Here is a 27,836-nt window from a genome sequence, read left to right as displayed (position 1 = left end):
CTGCCTTCATGGAGTTTATAGTGTGGGGGGAAACCACATACATATATATATATATATATATACACATATATACACATATACAGACACACACATATATATACACATACATAGATACATAAACTCATTCATTCATTCATTTTTGCAGGGCAATGAGGGTTAAGTGACTTGCCCAGTGTCACACAGCTAGTAAGTGTCAAGTGTTTGAGTCCAGATTTAAACTCAGGTCCTCCTGAATCCAGGGCCGGTGCTTTATCCACTGTGCCATCTAGCTGCCCTGAAACCATATACATAAACTATAAACATACAAAGTGCGGGGATAAGTTTCCTATAGGAGGTGGCGCCTGAGCAACCCTCATTTAAAGGAAGTTAAGGATTCTATTTGGCAAAGATGAGTAGGGACTGCATTCCAAGCATGAGAAAGAACCTAAAGAAATGCTACGAGATGGAGTATCTTGTGCAGAACAGAAAGCAGGCCAGTGTGGCTAGACCATGGAGTACCTGAAGAATGGTATCCTATAGTAACCCTGGAAAGGTAAGGTAGAGACAGATCGCACAGAGCTTTAAAAGCTAAACACAAGTTTGTCGTTTTTGTCCTAAAGATACAAGGGAGCCTCTAGAGTTTCATAAGCAGGGAAGTGTCATGGTCAGAACTATGCTTTATGAAGATCAACGTCAGATAGGTGGAGGTTATACTGGGTTAAAGACCAGAAACAGAGTGATTAAATAGGGAACTATGGTAGTCATCTAGGTGAGAGATGAGGAGGGCTTGACCTGGTTGGGAAAGGGTGGCTATGAATTAAGAGAAGATTGATATATGGAGGTAGTAGTAGAATGGTCTTGGCAACTGATTAGATGTGAGGAGAGGGGAGATGGTGGAAGATGATTCCAGTTGTGAATCTGACTAGAAAAAAGGTGGTGCCCTCAAGAGAAACTAGGAAGGGGGTGATGTGGGGAGAGGTTTTAGATGGGGACATAAGTTCTATTTTGGATATAAATTGATATATCTACAGATTATCTCATTTGAAATCTCCAAAAGACAGTTGGTGATATGGAGGGCCCTAAATATATCCAGGGAGGGGGAATAGTCAAGGATGATGAGCATGCAAAGAACACCAAGGAGCCGCCAGATAAGTACGAGCAGTGTCATGAAAACCCAGGAAAATGTTTTTCCTTATCCATTACATCTTCCTTCTCCACTCACATGAGGTTAACTGTGATAAATTCTAAATAAATTCGAACCAAGGTACAAGGAATTTAGATTACAATCTTAACAGTTTGGCTCTTAAAATGAACATAGCTACATATTAGAATAGTACTAAATATAATTATTAAGGTTTGTTTCCAGCATGTTAACATGTTAGATATTAAAATGTTAGAACTGTACTGAAATATTCATATACTTCATTTCAAAGGATCTGGGATCTCATCATGAGTCATCTCATTTTCTGGCACAGATCACCATACATCCATGCTTTTTCATCCTATGTACTTGTTCGTATTTTCTTGTAGATCATCCACAGAGCCAATGTTAGAGGGCTTCAAATCCTTTTTCATATTTCATGGGTACCAGTGAAGCATTCAAGCAGTACTTTATCCCTTGCTTGACATAACCAATCCTTTTCCAATCATAAATTTCATCAATGGCATTCTTCACACCAGAGGAGTCAAACACGTGGCCTATAACACTCCTGAGTGTAACCCAAACCAGATTTAGGAAATATTAAACAAAGATATAGTAAAACATAAATAATACATTTTGTAGCCCATAGGGACCCATATGTATGAATTAGAGGCTCCCATTTGTATTTGGGTTTGATACTTCTTTTATACAACTTCTTGCTTGAAACTTTGAAAACATGCTACAGCCTACTTGGGTCTATCATGCATTTTTCCATTGCCCTTTGGGACACCAGCATAACTGGGAACACAATTATCTTAAAAACTCAGGTCTCGGGGCAGCGAGGTGGCACAGTAGCTAAAGCACCGGCCTTGGATTCAGGAGGACCTGAGGTTCAAATCTGGCCTCAGACACTTGACACTTACTAGCTATGGGACCCTGGGCAAGTCACTTAACCCTCATTGTCCCGCAAAAAAAACCAACCCAAAACAACTCAGGTCTCTGCACCAGGAGCAACTTAGGATCATTAAAGGAGCTACTTTCCAAAATGCAGGGGCAGCTAGGTGGTGCAGTGGATAAAGCATTGGCCTTGGATTCAGGAGGACCTGAGTTCAAATCCAGCCTCAGACACATGACACTGGCTGTGTGACCCTGGGCAAGTCACTTAACCCTCATTGCCCCACAAAACAAAACAAAAAATCCAAAACAAAATGCAATGCTGTCCCACTCTTACTCCTATTCAATTTTGAAACCAATTCATTATCCGTTTTTACACATGCATATACATATGTAAAGATGTATTAATTTAATATACTGGCCAGCCAACTAGATGTGATCTGGGCATTAAATGTCTTAAAATCCATTTAGTTTTTCTTACTCAAACTGTTAGTTTCACCTCTATGACCCTGTAAATTTTGGGGGCTTGATACAACTGGCATTTGATCTTACCAAGCAGAGGCATGGCAACCAAGGGGTACACATGTTTGAAAGACAAACTCATTTGCAAAACAATGTTAAGGAGAATAGTGAAAAATTGCTAGCAGTATTGCCTCATAAAATAGCCAAAAGAAGTAGAAATGAAAGAAAAGGTTTTTAACCTTTGTGTCATGGACTCTTTGGGCAGAATGCCTTGTAGACTCCTTCTAAAGTTTTTAAAAGCATAAAACAAAACATGTAAAATTTAAAAAGAAACCAATATTAAACATGGTTTATGAAATATTTAATAAACATGTTCACAAAAACCTTAGCCTGAGATTCACCTGGGCCATCCCATCCCATGAGTGGATGAACCTGGCAGGTCACAAGAGAGCAGAAATATTTAAGGTCAAATGCAGACTGAAGAAATCTGGAAGCAACACAATCTAGAAAAGCATTAAGGGGTTTGTTTTACAAAATCTCATGGAGAAGATATCAAAAAGATAAGAGGAAAAATTATATTAATACCACCAAAAAAAAGACCGTGGAGAAAACAACAATAATTCACATGCCTATGCAGCCATCTTTACAATTATGAACTACATCTGAACTGAGGGGAATCTGGGGCAAAACATAAGAAAGGAAGTGAGACTATTTTGTAAACAAATTTCTAAAGCTGACCACATCAAGTCATACACTTGATTGAAAGGTACAGAAAATACCACATCTTACTGCTTAGTGATTACTTTTTAAAAAATGCACTTGACTTGGGAGAACAAAAGTCTTATAGACTTATGAGATTCCTTGATAATTGCAACCATGGAAAATGGTTAACTACTAATTAATTAATTAGGCACTAGAGTAAGACACAAAACAAGATGTATGTTTGCTAAGACTGTTCATCAATCATGGAGTTTGCCTTGCATAAAGTCCAAATGGAAGATTCCCTACAGGTCACCCCAGTGAGCAGATTCCCCCTATTAATGCAGATTAATAACTGCTCTTCAGCTTTTTTTCTTTCAAAGATGCCTGGGACACTAAGAAGTTGTGATTTGGGATTTGAACTTAAGTCTTCTAGACTGTAATATCAATTCTTTATCCCTTATGCCTTTCTGCCTCTCTATATTGATAGAGAACATAAAATCAAACAATGGAACAGTGAAAAAGACAACCATAAATATGCATTAAAATGATTTCGCCACTTTGCATTTAAACTTGGATATCTGGATAATTTGCTATCAGTTTCAAAGTATATGTCCAGTTGTAGTCAGCAATTGCCTATGACATGGTCTTCTGTCTTTTTACACAGTCTTCTTCAAATGGCCAAATAAATCTAAGGCATGAAGACAGTTCAAAAACAAAATAGCACTGTATTGTCCAGCAATAGGTATTAGCACATATCAACTCTATTGCTGAAAATAAAGAAGTGTACACAAGTATTCTATTTTGTAAGATGCTAAATAATATCTCTGCAAAACTGTTGCCTGTTCACAAGAATAAGGCAGACAATCCCATGCATGAGGTCCAAGGCAACCTAAACACAGCTGCAAGAGCTATATATAGTCAGCTTAGTCTTAAAAGATTCTTTGTAAATGTACAATTACTTGTATTTTCCTCTAACAGCTGTCCAACAGAACTTGTTTTATACAGGTTTAGTAAATCTAGCAAGCTGACTTCAAGGTGGTCAGTTAAGAACCATTTCCCCAAAAGAAAAATCTCATGGAAAATGACTTAAATTCTGATGGCTGCAACAATCTGAATGTATTTTCCTTAGTATTAAATCTTGGCACAAATTACTGGAATACCAACTAAGAAAAACTATTCAGTGAACACCTTTTGTTAAGTTTCCTGCTGACATTTGTTTTTAAAGAGACTATGAAACTTGAGTGAATACAGCAATCCTTTCTCTCTACACCCAATACGTCTAAATTCCAACTTTACAAAAGTGTCAATGTTTAACTTTTAATCGGTATTTCCTTTTAAAGCCGAATTAAGTCAAGTATTCCTCTTCCTACTCTATCCAAACCTAGGGTGATGTAGGCTATCTAGAGCAGCATTTAGAAAATTCTTAATTCAGCATACTGATAAACAATTTTTAGAAAAGAGTTAATATAGGGGCAGCTAAGTGGCACAGTGGATAAAGCACTGGCCCTGGATTTAAGAGGACCTAAGTTCAAATCTGGCCTTAGACACTTGACACTTATTAGCTCTGTGACCCTGGGCAAGTCATTTAACCCTCATTGCCCCACAAAAAAAAAGGAAAAAGAAAAAAGAGTTAATATACCACCATTGTATGTACTCAACTTACACCCAAATAGTGTCTGGACTTTATAGTTTTCACCAATATTAAATGAGTAGGAAATGTTCCTATTTCATAATATTAAGGCATTTTAATATCATAATGGCTTACTAAATTTCTTAAATGACTTTTAGGAAATTATGGAAAAATAATGCTAATGCACTTTAAAAGTATTTACTGCAACCTATTCAATATTTGCAATGTGATAACTGACACATTTTCAATGGTGATATAGCAGAATGCTTCATACTTAAGCAAATTTACTATTGAGTGAAAGGCAGTCCCAACTGGTAAAAAGTTTAAAATTACAGTATTTTGTTTGTTTGGTTTTTGCAGGGCAATGAGGGTTAAGTGACTTGCCCAGGGTCACACAGCCAGTTAAGTGTTGTGTCTGAGACTGGATTTGAACTCAGGTCCTCCTAAATCCAAGGCCACTGCTTTATTCACTGCGCCACCTAGCTGCCCCCAAAATTATAGTATATTTTTAAAGGTTTTAGTTATTTTCTAGTAAATGGAAATTTTTTTAAAATCTAACACAATGTTTTCAAGTGTCCTCCTTGGGACTGTTTGAATTATTTGGTAAGATTTGTTTGTAAACATTAATTAGTAAGTGCTATTAAAATATATGAATGTGTTTTTATTTTTAAAAATTTTTATATAAGTAGCAAAGACATTTCCAGAAAAATTATTGTTCCTCAATTGCCAAATTAACCTTTTCCCCCAGAAACCACAAGGATAAATTTTGATCCAGATGTGGTCCAATTTTCTTGACTTCTAAGTTTTTGGGGTCTAAATAATAACATCTTATTCTATTTGGTTTTTACATTGAAACAAGTCATTTCAAGGGAAGATGCAAAACCCTTATCACCCAGAGATTAAATTTTAGTTTATTGACACTTATGGCTTTACTGCATGAAACATAACTGTTAGAAATAAATCCTACACATACCCTAACAACATATAAAGAATAATGAAGTATTTTGATTTGAGGGTAGAAATAGGAAGAATTACAAATGACAATACAGAATAAGTCACTTGTCATACAGTCTAGTCTTTATTTAAAGACTTTCTTCAACTGTGATTTACAGTTTTGGCATAAGTAGGCTAGACATATAGCCACTAAATGCCAAGGGTTGTAGAAATAAAGTCGTGGTGGCATAGGGCGTTAATACTAGTAAATAAATTACCAGAGCAAAGAGAATGGCAGAGTAAAAACATATCACTATAATAAACCTCCACAGAAGTTTGACACAAAGCTTTTTTTTGTGCCAAAGGCAGTCTTCATTGATGCTCTTAAATGAACATTTAAAAAGAAAACAATCCTTAGTTTGAATTAGGATGAAGAAAGTAAAAAACTCTTATCATGTTAAGAAACAAATCAGTGAAACACTTAAACTTGTATTAATTTGAAGGCTTGATCTGAAGGGTTGGGGAAGAAGGGGAAAATGTTATGTCACTTGGAAAAATCTCATAAAATAAAAACTGCTTAAGTCATTTTCATCAGCTGATCATGAAATCTTGTTCTTCATCCTTCTAGATTAAGGCCAAGGACACTTCAGTCATGTGCCCATTTATAGTAATGAAGCTGAATGCTAAATGATTTTATTAAAATCCTAAAATATTGTGTCAGTGCATACTGATGGCAATAGATAACATGGTTAAATATCTAAATTGTTGCTTTAAATTTATTTGAACACTTAAACCCAGAATTATTTAGAAGAAGAAAGTATTAAAAACTATCTGACAGATTAAAACTAGGCCTTTTTTTTTTAACTGTATAATAAAAAGTTCAGTTCTTAAAATTCAGTTAATTCTTTAAATTCCTAACTACAGAAAACAAACTATTCTCACTTGGATATTCTCCATTTAAAATATAAAACAACTTTTTAAAAAAAATACTATCCCTCAGGATATTTACCTTAACTGGGTAAATTTTATAACAGAAAAGCATAGTTGCTGACTAGAACAGCTCTTTTCTAACTCCTCCATTTCTAATAGAAATGAAAGAACTTTATCAATTTATCAATTTGGACACAAAAGTCACAACTTGGACAAAACTTCTGTGAATTTATAAGGAGAAACATACTAAATTGGGTAAAATGTATAACTAAAGGGAAAAGAAAAAAATACATTACAGCAACTTTTACTAATAAAATTGCCTATATTAAACTACATATACTCTGAAACTTTAACTTTTAAAAATAGCAATTTTTCAGTGCAAGTTGTAACTTACTTGACTGTTAAGTGTTATTTTCTAGTTTTGGGGTTTCTGTCTCAAGTGTATTCAAATACACAGCTGAAACATTTGCACCCCCTAGCTGTCATATATAATATAGACAGAATTGCCTGATATATATTCCCGTTCAGCTACAAATTTGAGGCAGTTTTAGTCAAATTATCTAGAAAATGATTCAGAAATAATCATCCATCTAAAACATCTTCATGATTTATCCATTTATATTCAGTACACAAACCCAGCCTCTGTACAGGTCCATCACATGCAAACCACTCATTGACATAAACTTTAAAAATAAGAAAGTCACAACTCAGCATACTGTTTTGACTGTATCTGCATTTTCCAAATGGCACATTGAGTAGTCTAAAATAGGATGTTTTTAACAATCTTATTTAAAAAATTCTTGGGCAAAATATTTTTAGACTTAAAAAACACGCCCCATATTTTCAAAACACTCACTATACAACTTATAGTAACCCTAAAATACATTTACAAGTCTCTGAACCAAGGTATTTACATACCAAATAATATAAAGAAAAATAAAAAATAAAAAAAATTTAGTGATATATTTATAAATGCATGAATGCATTAAAAATTTATGAACTTAAAATTAAGGCTCCTTCTGAATGGCAATTTATATAACTTTACATAATAACCAACTTTGGAAACAACAGTCTTCCACGTTCTTGTCTATCTACCACTTATAAGCAGTAGAATATATTAAGTATTACTTCAAACAGATTGTTACTTCTATGTTTGAACATGCTTTAAAACATTGTAGTTATTAAATATTTACAATGTGTAATTTTCAACCTTTATGCAAAAGCCCAAGTATGACTGCCTGACTTTCATATAAACATAGTCACTAAAAAATTGCTTCCAAAATTAAATGCAATATACTATAATTTTAATAAGAAAAACCATTTTGATATGTGCCTCAATGTGGACCACAAATATTTGTTCAAGTAAATCAGACAGTTCTTTTAGATTGCAACATTTCTGTGGCAAACTTCAGTTTCTTTGGGCATTCAGAAAATAATTAAATGCCCTTAAGTTACTTCCAGAGTATGTGTTTCTTCTGAATGACAATTGTTTCAGCTGAAATAATATGGAGTCCACCAGTAAGAAAAAAGGATTCGAGATTCGTATAGAATTTATAAGTGATTCACTGTATTTCCAGATGCCCGATTTTTCCTTTTAGAACAGTGATGTAAAACAGTGAAGACAGAACAGAAAAAAATGGAATGGTAATATAAGAAGCAAAATTCATAACCCACTTCTCTGCTGCTACTATATCAAAATTTGTAGTCAGAATTGTCTTTATTGACTTTATTTTTGTTTTTGTACACAAAGAAAAATCATGTTCATATCCATCATGAACAAAAACTTAAAAAGGCAGAACTAGAAGACATGTGTGTCCTTCACCAAAGCAAAGCTGTGCTAAAGGTTCCAAACATTTCCATTTTAAAAATAAATATTTCCATTTCCCGATGTCTACGTTCTTGTCTTCAGAATGTCACTGGAAACTGAAGCCTATCATGAATTACCCTTTTGTTTAAAGAGTCCCAGCTCACTGTGTTTGGTAACTCGCCACGCCATATCCAGCTTGGTTAGGTATTACAGGAGCAGGTTGTCCTTGGGCAGGCTGAGCACCAAATCCACCCATCCAGGCTGCAGATGGAGATTGGCTTTAAAGAAAGAAATGTTTCATTTAGAATTCATTTACAATGAAGATACAGAATCTACAAGTACTTTGGTAACAAAAAACTTCTGTAGAGCAGCATGTTTATTGCAAAATTTTAAAGGAGATACTAATAAAAATATACTTGTTCTACATAGGTTTACAGTCATATTCAAAATAGAAAGATCAAAAAAGGCAAATCAAAGAAAAAAATAAACATCCTTGAATTGCATGCCCCACTAATCTACCAAAAAATGGCTTAAATGGTGAAATTTCATATACACTAGAAGTCACGTATAATCATATAGTACATTTATTGCTTTGGATATCTTGTACTATATGCAACCTCAGGATATTACATACACAGTGTAAAGTCTACAGATTTTAAAAGGAAGTCTTAGCATTGTTTGAGACTCAAAAACTTCCTAGCAACTCAGTTCACAAAGGTGGAACAGAGCTGCCTCGAAGCCTCAAGAAATGGTGGCCTCCAGTGCTCTGGAGGTTAAAAAAAAAAAAAAGGCAAAACTGTCCCTTATTGGCTTTGAGGTGAGAGAAATGGGGAAAGTATTTCTATCAAAATACAGTTTGGGACCAGTTAGCCTCTGAGGTTCCTTCAAATTTTGAGATTCTGAAAGAAGCCCAAGTGGTATCAGGGACTAACCCATGGGAGCAAACCCAAACCAAACCAAACCAAAAAAAAAAAACCCAAAGCCCCACAAAACTACATATTCTATTTGATATCTGATAAATTTTTCTATTTATTCCATATACAAAGTAAAATATCACTTCAAAACTATACAAATTTGAGAAATTAACATGCAAAAGTTTCCAATAAAATAAAGGCATTGGGCAGCTAGGTGGCACAGTGGATTCAGGAGGACCTGAGTTCAAATGCGAGCTCAGACACTTGACACTTACTAGCTGTGTGACCCTGGGCAAGTCACTTAGCCCCAATTGCCTCACCAAAAAAAAAAAAAAATCACTAAAATAAAGGCATCATGTTACTTACAGCTTATAGATATCATCATACAAGTGAAATTACTTGAATTTATGAGAATGCACACCAAGCTAACTATATATCACATTATTCTAACCATGGCCAATAAGACTGAAAGCTAACTAAACTGTATTCCTTAAGAAATGAGAAGCAGCTGGAGTGTAGTGTGAAGACCACCACAACGTAAAGACACAGTGACATTTACTTTAACACTTTCTTATAGCCTTGCCTAAACAGTGAATAATAGTATAAAATAAATCTGAGGATTTTCAATTTCTTATAAATGGCTTTTATTTGGCATTTTAAAATGTAGTAAGTATAACTAGGAAAAAGGAAATCTGCCAAATCATTCACCACTTTTGGATTACAGAAAATACCATTAGGCAATAAGGATAAAAAAAAATCCCCATATAAAACACATTCCTAAGGCTTTAATGTGTTCACTTTCACTACTACATAAGCAACCAGCAATTCAGAAAAGTCAGCACAGGCTCCATGGAGATTATTATAAAAATACAAAGAGACAACTTACTCAACTCCAAATCCTTGCTGATTCCAGGCTTGCCCATACATTCCATAGGATGGCACTTGCCATCCGTTTGCCATGTATTGTCCATATTGTTGTGGATTTCCATACACTTGACTCCACTGGCCCCACTGGCTATAGTCAACCTAGGAAAAATCAGTATCTTAGAAAACATGTAAGAAGCAAGCTTTATTCAGGATTTTGTGACAGAGGACAAGAGAAAAAATGTATTGAGTAAAGACCCACATACTGAAGGGCACTGCTGTTATGCAAACTTTTAAAGGAGATACCTGTGAAGAGACACTAGCACAACATCAAATTTATTCTCTTTTTAACAGCATTTAAAGACATTAAAAAGTGTTATAAGGCTTTAGGTTTTTCACCAAAAAGTTATAAAACTCTCCCTGGGACACATTTTAATTCACATATGAAACAGTGTGAAATTCATGAATAAAATTACCTGCTGGAAGTTTTTAGTCATATCAGGAGATTCTTTACCCCAATAACACTTAACTATGTGTCCTTCAATTGTCGTACCATTTACTGAAACAATGGCATGGGCTGCACTTTCATGTGTTGAAAATCTAAGAGATGAAAAAACCAGTATGTTAAAACTTTTATTTTAAGGCACACAGATGCAAGGGTTTTTTTTGTTTGTTGCGGACTTTATTTTGGATGTGTGTGTGTATTTTTTGAACTTTGCACAATGAAGCATGCATGCAAAATGATAGCTTACAGAGATGATTCTTAATCTTCTAAGAGGTAAATCCTATAGGCCTATAAAAAGATTTGCATTGCAAAAGAATACTAGCATGTGGCATGTAGATATTATGGTGCCAACCAAAAACAATTCAAAGGAATGAACCAACATTTTTTTTAAGCAAAAAAGAAAAAAAAAGACTATATGTGGCAACCTTACCTGACAAATGAATAACCCTTTTCAGGAAAAACTCTTATTTCCATAATTTGTCCAAACGGTGAAAATGTCTGTCTCATAAGCTGATCTATAAGAACCAAACCAAACCAAACAAAAAAGACAAAAAACCCCCATAACATTTAAAGCAGATTTGTACCATGAAATGGTGTCACACCATGAAATGATGTCAATGGTACAGAAATACCCACTACAACAAGATAAGGAAACAAAACCTACCTGTTAACCCAGAAGCAATTCCTCCACAGTACACAGTACAATTTTTTGGACTTGACTGATTTACCACATCTTCAAATCTCAACTGTTTTGTGCTATCTTTTTACAGAAAGAAGATGGAAAGTTTGGGTTTTATTAGTTGTAAAGTCCTACAAAATTCAGCTTTTGAGAAATATAAATTGTTTAGACACAATATTATTTTGAACTGTCATATCAGCATGCAAAAATGAACACAATATTTCTACAAAAATAGAAGAGAGGAAGGTATGATTCTTCCTCTCTGGTATTCTTCCTCTCTATAATTATAATCACCTCTTCTATTAATTCTAATCTAGTTAATTTTACATTATTTCAAAGAGTATGTGCTTACAACAAACACCATTACTCTCAGGAAATAGTAAATTTAGGATAAAATCTAGAATTCTGAGGATAAAATTATTATAGTGGGTTGGTATTACTGAAAACACTAACATGATTCTGTGCCGAAGCCATAAATTAGACCCCAATTAAACTGTCTGTGCTATAGACATGATTCTGTGATGGATCCATAAATCAGATCTCAATTAAATTCTTCACACGATATAATGTGATCCCTATACTCTTTGGTTTTTTTTGTTTGTTTGTTTTTTGGTGAGGCAATTGGGGTTAAGTGATTTGCCCAGGGTCACACAGCTAGTGTCAAGTGTCTGAGGCCAGATTTGAACTCAGGTCCTTCTGAATCCAGGGCCAATGCTCTATCCACTGTGCCACCTAGCTGCCCCGATCCCTATACTCTTAATAACAGTAATTGTCTTACTTTCTTGTGTACTTTTAGGAGCTGGTGGTTTACGTGTTGCCCAATTGGTCCGGATTTGACGACCTCCCAGCCATTGACCTCCCATATGTACAATTGCATTTTCTGCATCCTATAAATCCAGAAAGGAAAAAAAAAATAAAAAAGCTGAGAAATTTAAAACAATCACTAGAAAGATAATTACCAGTAAATATGGTCTAATATAAGGAACTAGAATGTTGGAGTTGCCAGGATTCAAGCGATCCTATCAATAAGCTTTAATTCAGAGAGTATCCTAAATAAGTCATAGTAACAGTCTGGTAAATGGATTAACATCAATTAACATTAATTTCAACTCAAGTGATTCTAGAGTCATCACAATTAATATTCCCCTATCATAAAGTCAGATGTTTCTGTGAATAAAACTGCATATTTAAAAACAGGTTTTTAATGTAACTTTAATTTCAGGACATCTAGAGATGAAACCCTTCTTAACAGAGAACTACATTATAATAGTCAATGCATTATGACATTTTAATAACTCATGACCTATGCAACATAATTAAAATGCTAAAAAAAAATCTATCATTAGTCACTGGGTTTATATAGTCAAAAAATAAGCATAACAGAACCCAACTTTTGCTTCTATTTCATTGTTTTAATGAAACTCAAAGATCTTAAGTTCCCAAAGCAAAAGTTTTTGTACAATTAAAAAAAAATTGTTTCTAAAAACTGGATGACAGTTTTTGGTATAGGTGTCAATTTATATTTTATGGTCAGTACAAATGTTTACACATTAGACTGATATTTTTTTAATATATAAAAAGACCACATGCAGTTTGTTTTAATTTTCCTTAAAATATTCTAACACAGCCTTAAAATCCCAGTTACAAAAAAGGGATAATAGATGGGAAGTAGAAAGAATAAAGAAGTATTATTTATAAAGCAGAGAGAGCAACATTATCCAAGAAAATATGAGAAGGTTAAATTTTTTATGATCCTAACATCAAGGCAATACTGGTACCACTTAAGTGTAGTTGTTATTTTAATAGATATTACTGTATCCAAACCTCTGATATAAAACTATCATATAAAGTACCCACTTTACCTATACTAAACAATTAAAAAATATTCTTTATATTTACCAACTAATATCACGTCCCTGTATTCAAGTTCATGGACAAAGAATGAGGATAGTATGTAAAAACAAACACCCCTCCCCCCCAAACTACCACACACAATAAATAAATAAGGTAGTAGATTATATATCTGGAATATATGGGTTTCAGATACATTCATCAGTGACTAAAATTTCTACCAGAAACAAAATTTGGAGTTAGAGGTTACTTACCAGTTTGTTATAAAATGATACAAAACCATAGCCTTTTGATTTTCCAGTTGCCATATCTTTAACTACCCGAGCATCCCTGTGAAAAGAAGCACAGCTAAATGAGGGAAATAATAATTATCTTCAAAATAAAAACTAAAAGGAACCACACACACTGTATTGTGAGCATATTTTTATATAAATTTCCAGTTAACCCTAATTAACTATAGCCATTCCTGAACTCTCCCTATTGCTTCTTTACCTGTTAGAAAAAAGCAGTAGGACAAAAACATGTAATAAACATGCAACCTATCAAATACAGCCTTTTCTTTCTAAAACTAAATGCTCAAATTTGAAGATTAAAGGGAACAATAGTTTCCTTTTCTAATATTCTATTGACTATGGTCCTCTAAGGTTTACTGTTCTATAAATTACTTTAACAATGCTAACTACTTTACCATGCAATCTCTAAATAGTTAAATGTCTTCTGCCTAGTGATACAAAATATATGAAATATTAAAAAATTGAAAAAGAGGAAAAAAATAGGAATTAAAAAGGCATACATGGCCTGTTAACAGATTTCTTTATTTTTCTTGGTCAATTCTCTACCATCATTTTGGAGTTTGGGCAGCTGTAAATTTTGAAAAATTGACATTTTCAGAAATTTAAGAAAGGAGAATAAAAAACTAACAACAATGCTAAGCACACCAGTACGAAAACAACAAATTTACACAGAAATTTTTAGTGAGTAAGTTAAAATGATTGGAAATATAGAACTGCACTGAATATAGAATGTTAAAATGTAAATACTAAAATATGTATATATAAATAATGTATAATAAGAATAAATAGAAAATGAGAAAAAAAATCTACAACTGAGTTCCAGTGTGCACAGTTCCTTGCAGTTAGCCTTCAAGATCCTGTCCATTCTTATGAGCAATTCTGCAAAATAACCAGAATGCTATTACTTTTAATTGTGACTTGGACTTTAGAAAAACTGCAGGTCTCAGGTATAAATAAAGATTGAGAAACAGCAACCTGTATTATTCTTTTTATACTGATTTTTAAAAATAGCATTACTTACCACACTTAAGAGATTTAAAAGCAAAGCAAACACCAAAAATAGAAGATTAACAATTAAATATTTTGGTCCATTAAAAATAAAGATACAGAACAACAAAAACTGAAGAGAAATGAACATTGTTGTTCTTAGCTAAATTATATTCCTGTAAAGCAGTATTAAATGTTCATTAATTTAAATCTGTAGAAAATAAATCTACAAAACATCTTGCTTTTAAACAGCAAGACAAGATCTACTTTTAGCAGTTGCAAAAATTTTAATTTTCTAATACATTTGATCACAGAATATATTGTGAAGTTTGCTCTACAACATGTGTTAGAGAAAGATCAATGACATTTTCCCATTCCTGGCATAATCATGCATCACCAAACAAGAATATCTAATCATATATCACAATACCTTTGACTCAGACATTTTAATAGTAACAAAATCATTACTGACTAAATCATAAAAACACAATGTTTTTTTATTTTAAGCAAGAATCTCTCCAAGTTCACTATACTAAATTCACAACATAAAACATTCTAAGATTTTCTTATTATTCCCCTCCTTCCTCCCCCAAAACACATTTTCAAAACATATATAAAAACTTGGACTTTAGGTTAGCATTTACTTATTATCTACTAAACATATTTTCTTAAAAACAACATATAGAACAATTTCACCTATAAATATACATTATACATGGAATTAGTTGAAAATAAGACTCAAGAATGCTAAAATACCATATTTACAGTTTAAATAATATAACATAAAACAATGCTAACTAGGGAAAGAAAAACAATTCTGAATTAAGTCAATCTTAAACAACTTTCCTGGCACTACTGAGTGAGGTATTGATAATAATACTTACGATATTTTACCAAAAGGAGCAAATGCTGATTTGATATCTTCTGTTGTTATTTCTGGACTCAAATCTCCAACAAATACATGGAAGTGATCTGGAATTGAAGCATTTTATGATAAAAATACTCAGGAACTTATTAGTAAACTTCAGGGTTGGAGTAAACATGATTATATTAGAATTCATAAAAATGCTACCATACTGATCCCCGAGGTGTACAATAATAGCTGCAATATACTTACTAGAGGTATCTTTTTTCTGGCTACTTGGTGTTGTTGCCCAGTTTACTTTGACCTCCTAAAAATAAAGATTGCATTTAATACAATTAGTCATTTCACTGTGATCACTAACTTACTTTTACTTTGGAAGGATTTTTTTTATGAAGTATCAGACTGAATAAAGCAAAAACATATTATAACTTAGGAGCTCTCTTTGTTTGAAAAATCAACAAAATTAACACAAACCCAAAGTAGTTAGTGTGAAAATATATGTGTGTGGGGTGACTTTTTTTAATGTACAAAATGTTCTTCAAACTTACCTTTCCCAAAATTTTTCTCCCATTCATAGCCGCTAATGCAGCAGCTGCATCTCTGTGTTCATAAAATTCCACAAAGCAATATGGGTCATTGCTTGTATGCTGCAAAACAGAAAATCCAACAGAAGAGTTGACCCTTCTGCTATCGGGTTGCTGAGAAGAAAATCCAGGAAAAAACATTACTAACAGCTAGGAATTTTAAGTGAGACTGCAAATAGCTAATGAAGCCTAAATTTTAAAAGATAAAGTTTATAACTTAAACATAATAAGAAAAATAGTATGATATTCATAAAGGACTAAAAAAGAACTATAACAGCATGACTATATGAAATTCAAATTATCAGAATGTGGTCTAATCATTTTGTAACTTTCTAATAATTTGACTTTATATCAAAAATTATTTCTGATAATTTTGGTGCTAATAATATAAGAACAGTATCCTTCACTAAAATTATTAGTACACACCAAAGTGCTTCAACATTTATTATTAGTGTTAGTTAAAAATACTGGACCAATGATTATCATGTAATCAACCATAAAATAATTAATAAGAAATATGTAAAATCCCATTTCTATAAATGGGCTATTTCAAAGACTATTTTGCTAATAATGTCCAAAACATAAAATTAAATACACTAAGTCTGAAATGATGCTACATACATCATGATGATGCAGTAAGTCAGTGCTGAATAATGGAAGAGGGTGGAGTCAGAAAGACTCCAGTTCCTACTCTCAGTTGTACCACTAATTTCCTGGGTATCTTTGGGCAAGTCATTTTGTTCCCCTATTTCTCAGTTTCCTCATCTGAAAAATGAGGGGGTTGGACTAGATGATCTCCAAGAGTTCTTCCAACACCAAAAGTTAGACCAAAAAGAGCCTGAAATTTACAATAGAAGGGTAAGGATCACTAATTACCAGTGCTTCTCTCCCCTATGTACATCTGAAATGGATAAGCTGTACTCATGTATCTTCTGGAATTTCATAAATAAAAAAAAATGCAGGATAATATAATCATAAAGCAAGTCTTTTCCTTTCTGGCTTTCATTAGTACTATAGGAGATTTCCTATGGTACTGGTAGACTGGATTACATAATTTTTTTTTGTAAGAGGAAATTATTAAGAAAAAGAAACAAAGTCTGAGACTTCTAGTACCTACTGAAATAAATTCTCTAAGATTGAGTCTTCCTAGAATTTCACAAATCTAGTGTTTCAGAGATCCTCCCTGAAAGAAGTTGAGGACTATCTATTAACTTTGAATTTGAACTCAGCAATCAAATTTTCAAGTGTTTTCTGAAAATGCAAATAAACAATGTTTAAGGACTTATCTACAATTACACATTGTAAATAAAAAATTGTTACAAAAATAATTTTGCAAAATTCAATTCTAAGTTAATTCATAATTGTACAAGTATGTATAATATACATATGACTCAAAACCTCTCCTGATCATTATCAATGCCATTGAATTAGTGTATATATTTCAAGTTGGACTGAAAGGGGCTAAAATACCAGCAAAAATAAAAATCTTTTAACCACAATTGTTTTCTTGTGCTTGGAAAAATTTCAGTAAAGTGCTACAAAAATGGGACTCTTAAAACAATAGTGACAAAATAAGCATATAATATTTAATTAGGAACAGAAAAGTATGATCATTAGCTCTGGCAAAAAACCCTGGGCTGTCGCACAAAATCCTACATTGTTCTCACTTGGGGAAACTAAAAGAAAAGAATTTAAGTCTTAAAACAGATATAAGTGTATTTTTATATGAGCTAATTAACAAATATTAATAACATTTATAAAAGAAAAGACTAACAATAGAGATAAGGAGCTAAAACTCTATGGGCACATGGTAGTCCTCCCACTCTGCCCAAAATTTTCTCTTTTATTCCTACTATTACGTGGTACCAGAGTTATCTAGTATAAATCGTTAATTGTAGAAAAATATATGGTAGTCCATTTCTGAAAACAGTTTTGGAAAAAGAAGAACAAAGTCTTCATTACTTGTTAGCTAAAAAGAAAGAAACTGTTATAGGCTTTTGAAAGCTAAAAGCATTAGCCTACTTGCAAATACCTGGCTAACTTCATGTTTTTCTTTGGTGCCTATGGTGTGCTAGGTGCTCTAAGATAGGCACTCTAGGAATTGACATTTTAAATAAATTTTCCGTATTATGGTAAATTGTAAGACCATTTGATATATTTTGCCTAATAACATAAGGAAAAAATTTCAGATCTATTTTGTGATGTACAGTACCACCTTCTTCTTTTTTTGGGGGGGGGGGGCAGGGCAATGAGGGTTAAGTGACTTGTCCAGGGTCACTCAGCTAGTGTCAAGTGTCTGAGGCTGGATTTGAACTCAAATATCCTGAATCCAGGGCCAGTGCTTTATCCACTGTGCCACCTAGCTGCCCTGTCCCCCCTCCCCAATACAGTACCTTCTTAAAAGTAACTTTATATTTCAATGGAAAAATAAGATTCTTCCTGCTTTAAAATGAAATTATTTCAAAAGTAAAATAAACTACTAGTTATTCAAGGACCTTTGGATTCTTCTACTTCTATAGCTCTAAAACTTTAAAGAGAATCACTAAGTAACACTTGAAACAACAATAGTGAATTGTTTCCTTTACACTTGTTACTGATGTCATCAATTATTGTTAGATGATGGGAATTCCAAATTTGGAAGATGAAAGGAAGTTTAGGATTATACAACTTAACCTATATAAATCCAAATTAATACAGAAGAGAATATAGGTTGATTTTTAAAGAATATTAACAAAAAGACAAAGAAAGAATGAAGGAAAAACTGTCTACAGACTTTGTTCCAGTTATTTTCCTAGTAATTTCTTTCAAACATAAAATTATATTTTGACTTAAAAAGTATAGCTATACCAAGCTAGTAATTATTAATTAGTGTTTACTAAACATCCTTAAGATGCACTGTGTAGTACTAAGTATATTACAATTTCATGTGATTACCTAGGACTCCTTGGCTTCACATTAGTGACATTTTTACTTTCAAATAACTTCACTCAGGTTTTCCACATGAGCAGATGGAATAACAAAAATGCCTTTTACATTTAGCAACTTCTGAAGACGGCCATATAGCATGAAGGGTGATTATAAATGAAACCTATTTGAACATAGTTTGACAAAAGCATTTGGGTGACCAAAATTTAATCTCCCCTGGATGGAGCCCTTATCCCCAGAGCTTACAGCATATACATACGTCACTGCATTCTTAAAGTTAAAATGCTATGGTGGTTGATGTTACATTTTGGGGGAAGATCTTACCTCTGTTATCATTTTACAGCTTTTACATGGTCCAATTTGACTGAATAACTGAAGAATAAGGACTTCTGTCACATCCCTGGAGAGATTACCTACATAGCTACACAAGAGGGGGAAAAATAACATTTTCACAAATATTATCTTCTTATTTACTACTGACAAATTTTTAGGTAATTTAAGATATTTCATTATTGTGATAAAATCTCTCAGTTTATTAATGTTGGGCCTTATTATACAAATAAAATGTGAATGTTTACTTTTTTATAAGCATCATGATATTTTCTGCCATTAAGGTAGTTTTGGGGAACTTTAAGAAGCAACTTTAAGTTCTGGCCTTATAGTTAATATAACTATAATTATTTTAATACTTTTCCATCTGAAGAACAGACTTTTTATTTCCATAGAATACTTGAGGAGAAAAAAGGCAAAACTCCCAAACTAAGATATGTATTACAGATAATACCCCCAAATAATTCAAAATAGTCACTTCTATTATAAATGTCAACCTGCAACAATTAAGATGTTAATAGGCCATAAAGAGAACAAGTTATAAAATGGATCTATTTTAATCCCTAGTATTTGGGGATAATTCCAAAATAAGCATATAAATATAAACATAGACATATATAAAATATGTACACATATCTTTTAACAATTTTTTTTTTTAGTTAGACAATTGGGGTTAAGTGACTTGCTCAGGGTCACACAGCTAGTAAGTGTTAAGTGTCTGAGGCTGGATTTGAACTCAGATACTCCTGACTCCAAGGCCGGTGCTCTATCCACTGCTCCACCTAGCTGCCCCTACACATATCTTTTAAAAATATGACCAATATCACTGTAAATTTACAGGGATGGGAAAATGAAACTGAATTTGGAAAAGAAATTTTACATTCTTATTAGTTTAATTTTATACCTAACTGTATTAAAATTCATGAGAGAAACTAAAGGAAGTCAAAAATGTCGCTATACTATATTATATACTTTCATATAGTAATTTCACCTTATTTACCTAGCTATACTTTGCATCAGAATCCTTACTAAAGTATAGTATAGAAAAATGAGTTTGAATGTTAATTTTCCTAAAATCAAATATATACCTTTCCTAGGGATAGGGAGAAGTAATTGGGGGAGAGGGAAAATCCTAGGTGATTCAGAGAAACAAAAAGATAAACCTAATATGCCCTCTGTTATAGATTTTTAAAACTGCTTTATCTCCAGAATTTATAAGCCTTTTAGAATTCACTTAATGTATGTAAAGATGGCCATTCTTCCACAAAAAACAAAGAACTTAAATGTAAACAGTATCCGTCAATCATATAAACAAAACAATATAGATAAAACATAATCATGCTTTACTTAGCTTTCCAGAAGAAACCATATGTCTCATTATCATTAAAATATAATACAATATTTGGAAAACCAGATAAGTTTTTGGACAAAAAATAAGTCCTACATGCATAATTATTAGATAGTTTAAACCATCTGAATTTCTTAGAAATCAAAAAGAGAAAATGACACAGGCCAAGATAAGGTAAAATTTGATTGAAAGAATAAATAACAATTTTAGTTGTATTAAAATATTTACAGTATAAACTATCAATATACATGTTAAGAAAAGGCAACAAAAAAATCCAGTAATACTTAAATGACATATTGTTTCTAATAGTAAATCATTTCATCCAAAGTTTCTTCCAAAACTGATTCCTCAAATATAAAATCAGCAACAAACTTTGCTTGATGTCTCATGCACTAGCTTTCATATACAACAATGTTACTGATCCAACAGAAGACCACATGTTGCATAGCTCTTTTCCAGCAGTAGTTCATGAATCGTTCATATTCATTTGTTTAGAACTACCAATATTTATCTGTGAGTGATGTAGTTAGTGACCATAGTTTTCTTCTGTGCAAAGTTACCAGGGTTATACTGCAATTGAACCTTGTGGGAAACTATGCTTTATTTAACCAAATGAACTAGTTGAATTTTCAAGTTAAAAATGAGACTGGACCCTTATAATGATTAAAATTAAACAGGTTGTATTACTTTCACTTGACACAATTTTACAATCAACACAGAACCATATGCGTTAAAGACCTATGTTAAAGTATTAAAAATTCTGAAAAACTACATAAAACTTTTTTCTAATTTAAGAAATGTTTAGGGGAAATATATGGTAATAACTAGCTTCAAGAAGCTATAATCATAGTTATTCTAGATCTATTCCTTTTTCAGACCACTTAATTCCAAGATGGAGACTTTATGTCTCAATATATAGGTATAAAGTTATGTGTGTGTATAAAATAACAGATTTTAAAGAATCCCTAAATGAACATAACTATGTCCACTTTTAGTAATGAGATAGGACTGAATAACAATTTTCAGATCAGTTCTTATCTCAGAATAGAATATAATTTATAATGTAAATAACTGATAAAGGTTTTTGTATCAGATTTCTCAGCTTTATCCACCCCCCATGCCTCATTTTATGTGGAAAAATTAACAGCCTAATCCTTACACTGCACATAAATGTTAGTAGTGAACTTTTAGTTTTAAAAAAAAATCATCACCAAGATCACTCCTGTAACATCAACATCCTAATGTTAAGAGGGTTCTGATATAGTCTCCTAAATTTTTACCAAAATTTTATTGCCAGTTCTTTTACCTATAACAGCATAACCTTTAAAGAGTCGCATAAATCACATATTATAAGGTGCTTAAAAAAGATAAAGGTGGGTTATGTATTTTTCTTGTGTTACTATTAAACCTCCCCACACCTGTACTGTACTATTTAGTCTTACATCATCACAATTTTCCCCAGAAACTACTATAGAACTAATCCAAGACATCTGTAATAGCCAGCTCTCCAGATCACTTATACTTAAAAAATATATTGTGTAATGATAAAGGTAAGCTAACTTTTTCCTCTACCCCAAAAAATATACCTGTCAGTGTCCCAGCTCCCTTATGCTGGTTATGTGAAAGATTCATTGAAAAAAATTTTAGTAACCTGAAGAATCTAAAATACTAGAAAGATTGAACACTGCAAATCCTTGCATTTGAAGGGAAATCAGTGTACAGGTGAAAACTTTACAGGAATTCCAAAACAAAGTTAGTAAAAGGGTATACCTGACTATTAGATTGCAAGAAAAAAGCTAAGGGCATACCTTAGAGCACTATTTTCTCTTCTAAGGGCAGGAACTGTAGGAATTGAAAGTATTAGACTGAAAAGGATTTTTTAAATCTCTAACATCAGTGTAAGAATTCAGTTTGAAAGCTGAAGCAAAGTTGTTTAACAGTAAGACTCCACATTAATAAACTGCATCCTATGTACTATGCCTCTAAGGTTGATGGTACCTATTTTAAAACATTATTTTATAGGAATAGGGAGTTAATGTTGTTAGCTGGATGCAGTGGGAATGGAAAGACAAAAGACTGAACAACAAAAGAAAAACAAACTTCTACTTTGTTCTTACCAGTTCCCCCGAGGTCATAAAAAGAGTATCTAACCTTAAGTAGATCCCTAACATGTCACTTACTCAAATTGTCATTTCAGACTTGCTTAGTGCTGTAGTCAGCAAGGCAGACATACTATGTTATAGGTTTTGATATAGTGATTAGGATATACAATACATATGATGGGGGAATTGATTTGACAATGTAACCAAATCTTTGACATCATGAGGTTCTAATACATTTTTTTCCTATTAATGATACTGCATTTAGATTTTCAGACCTTGATTCCCAGTTATGGGGAAGAGTCAAATTAAATCTTCTACTTTTTATTGTCACTGATTCAATCAATGAGGTATTTTTCTAAATCTATCCTTCCTTTGGAATCTGGCATCTTAGGCAAATAGCAAAATAAGCATAAAGAGACTTATTTCACATAGATTCAGCAAGCATACAATATGTCAAAACATATTTCCCCCTCTTCTTTGCAAAAGCTACATTCAGTATTAGCCTACATAATGCAGTCTTATGATGCAACTATCTATCATGTTTCCATACCAGCTAGAAAGCAATTTTCCTTGTATTCTATATGGGAAGTTATCTACTATTAAATAAAACTTAATGTCAGATGAAAACAACAAATATAAAAAAATAAGCATTTCAAATATAGTATGGCAAATATAACACTATTCTCAAAAAAGCAATCCTATACCACTTTAAGCACTGCAAAATAAATAAATAATACTGAAGGTAATTAATATTTAAAAACCTACCTATTAGCTAACACCACATTGTTTTCTGAAGATAGAACCATATGTCTTAGCTTGTGTGTGTCTGTAGGGAAAAAACCTCACTAGTAACACACAGGCATGTCAGGGTAACAAAGAAGTCTTGGTTAGAGCACATGATTAAAAGCATACTAACTGCTTGAAAACTTATTCCATAGATCACACGATCAAAGTAATTAAGGCAAATAGCCAGACATAGTCAGTACCTAACATTAATCCTTTTAACATCTTCAAATTTCACTTTTGCCTGAAAATATCTTTTAAAGGAAAAACCCAGAAAGTATACATCAAGAAAAAAGAATTCAAACACATTCTTTTTTTTCTGATATATCACAAATCTGAACTTATTTTATCTTAAATTTTTATTAGTGATTTCTATGATAGTATTAAATAGAAAAACGGAATGCATCCTTTAAGAATTAGGGTAAATACTTCTGACCATAATGAGAACAACAAGGATTTTTTTTTTTTTGCTAGCTATACTGATTTGATGAAAGGAACACAGTCAACATAAAACACTGAGTAGATATTACATAAAAGACAGTGTGTAAGGTGTAATATGGAGAAGGGAGGGTGGATGAAGTCTGAAAAGATCTTACCACAATAGAGTCAAAGGAAGAAAAAGGGAGATGGGGCATTCAAACATGAACTGACGAACAAAGGTATGGATAGAGTTTACAGGATTTACTTATGTACATATACACATCACATTTGTACATACCTGTAAACAGATAAATCCATGTTTAGGTGAGTGTCAGAGCATGAGATGAGGAGAAGGTATAGAAGGTAGGGGTAGAAATAGGTGACACAAAAGAGGTTAGCATATTATGTCTGTTGGATAAAGTCTAATGAGACTTGTGGAAGTAAGTGTGATGTTATCAATGTACTATTTGGGATGAATGAAAATCCCAGTAACAGTACTCTCTAGAGGAAAACAGTTTTTAATCTAAATAGTAATTGGTAAGTGTGTCACTTAAGAAACTGCTATTCAGTACCTGTTATGATGTAATAACATTTCAGATTTTAGACACAATGTAACTTCTACCTTGTTAAAGAAATCCTAACTAGGGGTTAAAAACCCAGTTCTTCCAAATAGCTCAAGTCAAAGTACACATCACTAACTAAACACTAGAAGTTGGCTTCAGTAGAAAATGACAAATTTCAAGATTGTTCCAGTTCTCCTCTTTCTGAAAAGAGAAGACCATATTGTAAAGACAATACAAAATGTTAATACAAAGTTTCCACCAATAGGGGCCTTTCATTCAAATATGCTTAAATGGGCCCTCATTCTGAAAATCTAAGGTGGGAAATAGCGCTCCTGAAAAGATAGTGAAACAGGAATGGAAAAGATTAAATAATCCAATGTTCACAAGGAAATAAACAGTAAAAAGGGAAATGATTTTCAAATTCAAGTATGTATTACTGGGTCACTTACTTTTTTTGGTTAGGGTAAACCAATAGGAAGGCCAAATGTTCAACTTACCCCCACTCCAAAGAAAGTAATTTCCCCCCAAGATCATTTGGTTTATTAACAGGGACAAGTAAACTCCAAAGCACGAATCCAGACTAAATATGAGAGTATCTAACTCCTAATGCTCACGTCAGGAAGTGCAAAGCAGAAGGCTAAGAAAATAAAAGATACCCAACAAACTAAAAGATAACAACTATATTCCCCATTGTAAATATCCGGAATAAACTGATACAAAGGGTAGAATGGAGAAAGGACTGCCGCAACTAGAGGGAAAGGAATACAAATGCTGAGTCATCACTTCAGAAAGGAGACAATAAAATTAAGTCATTTAAAGAAGGGAGTCATTCATCTGCTTGGGTTTACATGTAAAAAGCAATCGCAAATTAAAAGAAAACGCTAGAGGCATACGATGAAAAGCTCAGAAACGACACCCTTTTCATCCAACTCAGAAAGCTTCGGGATAACACGCAGATTAAAGGTGGTCAGTGAGAAGGGCATGAAGAGTTCAACAAGTGGCTATGCATTTGGAAGAGGCGGCTTTCCAACTGAACTGAGGAAAAAAGGAAAGGATGATGCTTGGGTGACAAGTGCACAAAAATGAGGTGATTACTCCAGTCAAGAGAGGCCAGCAGAGGGAGAGGAGGAGGCTATGTGTATGACAGAAGTAAGAGAAGTGGAGGAGAAGGCGCAGTGATTGACACACGAGGTTCTGAATTTGGGGTGCAGGGGATGGAAGGTAATGAGACAGATGCTCCGCTAGCTATATCCTCTTTCACCCCGTTCGGGGACCCTCCCACCCCTTTTTCTCCCCGCTCCCCACCCTAATCCTGCATCCATCACCAAGCCCCCTCCCCTGACCACCCCCCCCCCCAGTTTTGAATCTTTTACTCCTCCGACCCTCCCCACCCCCCACCCCCCGAACTAGGGAAGAAAAGAAGGAGCACGGCGAGTCTCTTGACAGCCTCAGCCTCTCAGATGCTGGGACAAGGGATGCAGATAAGGGGAGGGGGCAGCAGGCTCCGGGATGGGGTGGGAGTGGGGAGGTCTCTGTCCCGGAGAAGGGAGGAGGAGGAGGAGGAGGAGGAGGCGGCGGAGGAAGAATGTGTACGTGTCCGCCTCAGCCTCAGCTAGAGGCCGCCGCCCCGGCCCCGGCCTGGCCTTGCCCCCCGCCCCTCCGGTCCCGGGGACCGGGCCTCGCGGCATCGGGCATCCCTGCCTGCTCGGGTACTCACAGGGTCCGGGGCTGCCCGTCGTCCTCCATCGCGGTGGGTGAGACGGAGAGATCCCGGGACCGGGGGGAAAGGGGGGGCGGGAGGGGAGAGGGCAGGATCGGGGGAGGGAAGGGGGCGGGGTAGGGGAGGAAGGGGGGAGGGGGGGCGACGGGCTCTGGCTGGGGACAGAGGAGAAGGCGCCGAACTCTGTTCTCGGACTCTCGCTCTCTCCCCAGCCCGCTCCGGACGCTGCGCTCAAAGCAGGAGCAGGAGGAGGAGGAGGAGGAGGAAGAAGAGGAGGAGGAGTAGGAGGAGGAGAAGGAGGACGGACAAAATGGCCGCCGCCACCAGCCAGGCAGGAAGCTGGGCAGTGCGCAGGCGCGGCTCGCCCGCTCGCAGCTTTAACCTAAGACGCCGAGGGCGGCGCGCCGGGGCAAAGGTAGGGATGTCTGAGGAGAGGGAGAAGGTCGGGCTGCTTAAGTACTCAGTACTTCAGTTACACCTGGTACACTGTTCCCGCGGGACTCGCCGGCTAGTCCCAGCTAAACCCACTCTAGAAGGAAGCGACGAAAAGGGTACAACAGAATAGCTAAGATCTCTGGGAATTGTGGTCCTAGAGACAAGCAAAGGAACGCGCTCTTCCCGAGGACTTGTGGGAATTGCAGTCCTGAGTGTCTAACCCGCGCGATTGCCGTGGAGCGACCTGAAGAACGGGTTTCTGGGTAGAGTAGTCGCACGTCAGGACAAGCGTCCGACAGGAAGTAGGAGTCCCTGGAGGACGCGACGTGGAAAGGCGGGTAAATAAACTTAGGAGACGAGCTGTTCAGAAAGTAAACTACAAATCCCAGAATGCCCTGTGCCATTTCTTCAGGCTTTTTGAGAGCCGGCTTGGGCGGAGCGCCCGGAAGGGCGGAGCATCCAATAGGCGGCATCTGGGGCGGAGTTTCCGCTCTCTCCTCCCCTCATCTCCATGGAGTTTCTAAAGCCGTTGAGCGGCTTGACTTCACTTGGCTGCAGCTCAGTCCTCTGATTTCTTGGTTGTCGAAGAAGAATGATTTCCATTCTTCATCGATGTATTTCACATCGAGCGACAGGGAGTCGTTAGTTAGGATTCATCAGAGACTTTTTAAGAGCCCACTTCTTGGAGGGCTTCCCCTCAACCCCAACCCCCCGGTCTATGGTACAGAGACACGCCACCCAGGCCCTGCCTTCGAGGATTCTCCTGAAAAGGGTTCATGAAGCACACGCAAAACCGTGATGTCAGAGAGAGAAAGAGACAAGTGGAAAGGAAGGAGAACCCCCCCCCCCCCCCCGCCAAAAAAAAAAAAAAAAAAGCTAAGAGAAACTGGAGAGCGCAGAGATGAGATCCTGTCGGGGCCGGGAAGAGGCAGGGGAGCCCAGCCTTGGAAGAAAGAGAAGGTTAGTCGGAGGTGGCAGATAGGACAAGGGCCTGAAGAAAAGCTTGGAGGGATCCCACTGGAGAGAACTGCGGGGGATAGTTTGAGGTAAGTCAACAAAGGTATTTATTTAAAGGCCTTGAACGACACCCAGGATCGGAGACGATGGACCTCTGAGGCCATCTAGTCCAACCCTTTCATTTCATTTATTTAAAGTTTATTTAGACTTTTTTTTCAAGGCAATGACAATTT

General features: G+C 34.9%; 1 protein-coding gene across 7 annotated transcripts; it reads right to left on the bottom strand.

Moving 5' to 3' along the window:
• Positions 1 to 5,863: 5,863 nt before the first annotated feature.
• TIAL1 (TIA1 cytotoxic granule associated RNA binding protein like 1) lies at positions 5,864 to 26,536 on the bottom strand. 7 transcript variants are annotated; one of them, XM_043989109.1, is made up of 13 exons: positions 26,209 to 26,536; positions 23,491 to 23,551; positions 19,270 to 19,366; positions 15,985 to 16,134; positions 15,689 to 15,743; positions 15,456 to 15,543; positions 13,546 to 13,621; positions 12,219 to 12,327; positions 11,426 to 11,521; positions 11,192 to 11,276; positions 10,733 to 10,856; positions 10,279 to 10,418; positions 5,864 to 8,756 (listed from the first exon to the last, which is right to left on the bottom strand). In XM_043989109.1, the coding sequence occupies exons 2-13, from the start codon at positions 23,529 to 23,531 to the stop codon at positions 8,639 to 8,641; spliced, it is 1,179 nt and encodes a 392-aa protein (XP_043845044.1). In that variant the 5' UTR covers positions 23,532 to 23,551; positions 26,209 to 26,536; the 3' UTR covers positions 5,864 to 8,638. The 7 variants fall into 7 exon arrangements, with proteins under 7 accessions (XP_043845044.1, XP_043845040.1, XP_043845042.1 ...); XM_043989105.1 differs by having other exon boundaries at positions 15,985 to 16,083; positions 26,209 to 26,305; XM_043989107.1 differs by lacking the exon at positions 26,209 to 26,536 and adding an exon at positions 22,432 to 22,465 and having other exon boundaries at positions 23,491 to 23,529.
• Between the last annotated feature and the right edge of the window lie 1,300 nt (positions 26,537 to 27,836).

The sequence above is a fragment of the Dromiciops gliroides genome, chromosome 2 (assembly GCF_019393635.1).
Source record: "Dromiciops gliroides isolate mDroGli1 chromosome 2, mDroGli1.pri, whole genome shotgun sequence".
In the NCBI taxonomy this organism is placed as follows: domain Eukaryota; kingdom Metazoa; phylum Chordata; class Mammalia; order Microbiotheria; family Microbiotheriidae; genus Dromiciops; species Dromiciops gliroides.
This window is presented reverse-complemented; position numbering and strand designations above follow the sequence as displayed.

Excerpts from the sequence above, each read along its gene's own strand:
- TIAL1 (XM_043989109.1), bottom strand. The coding sequence starts at position 23,531 with ATGGTTCTATCTTCAGAAAACAATGTGGTGTTAGCTAATAG. Across the intron at positions 12,328-13,545 it reads TATCATTTTATAACAAACTG|GATGCAGAAAATGCAATTGT; the intron begins GTAAGTAACCTC and ends CTGGATTTATAG. Across the intron at positions 10,857-11,191 it reads AAGGGTTATTCATTTGTCAG|ATTTTCAACACATGAAAGTG; the intron begins GTAAGGTTGCCA and ends TTCATCTCTTAG.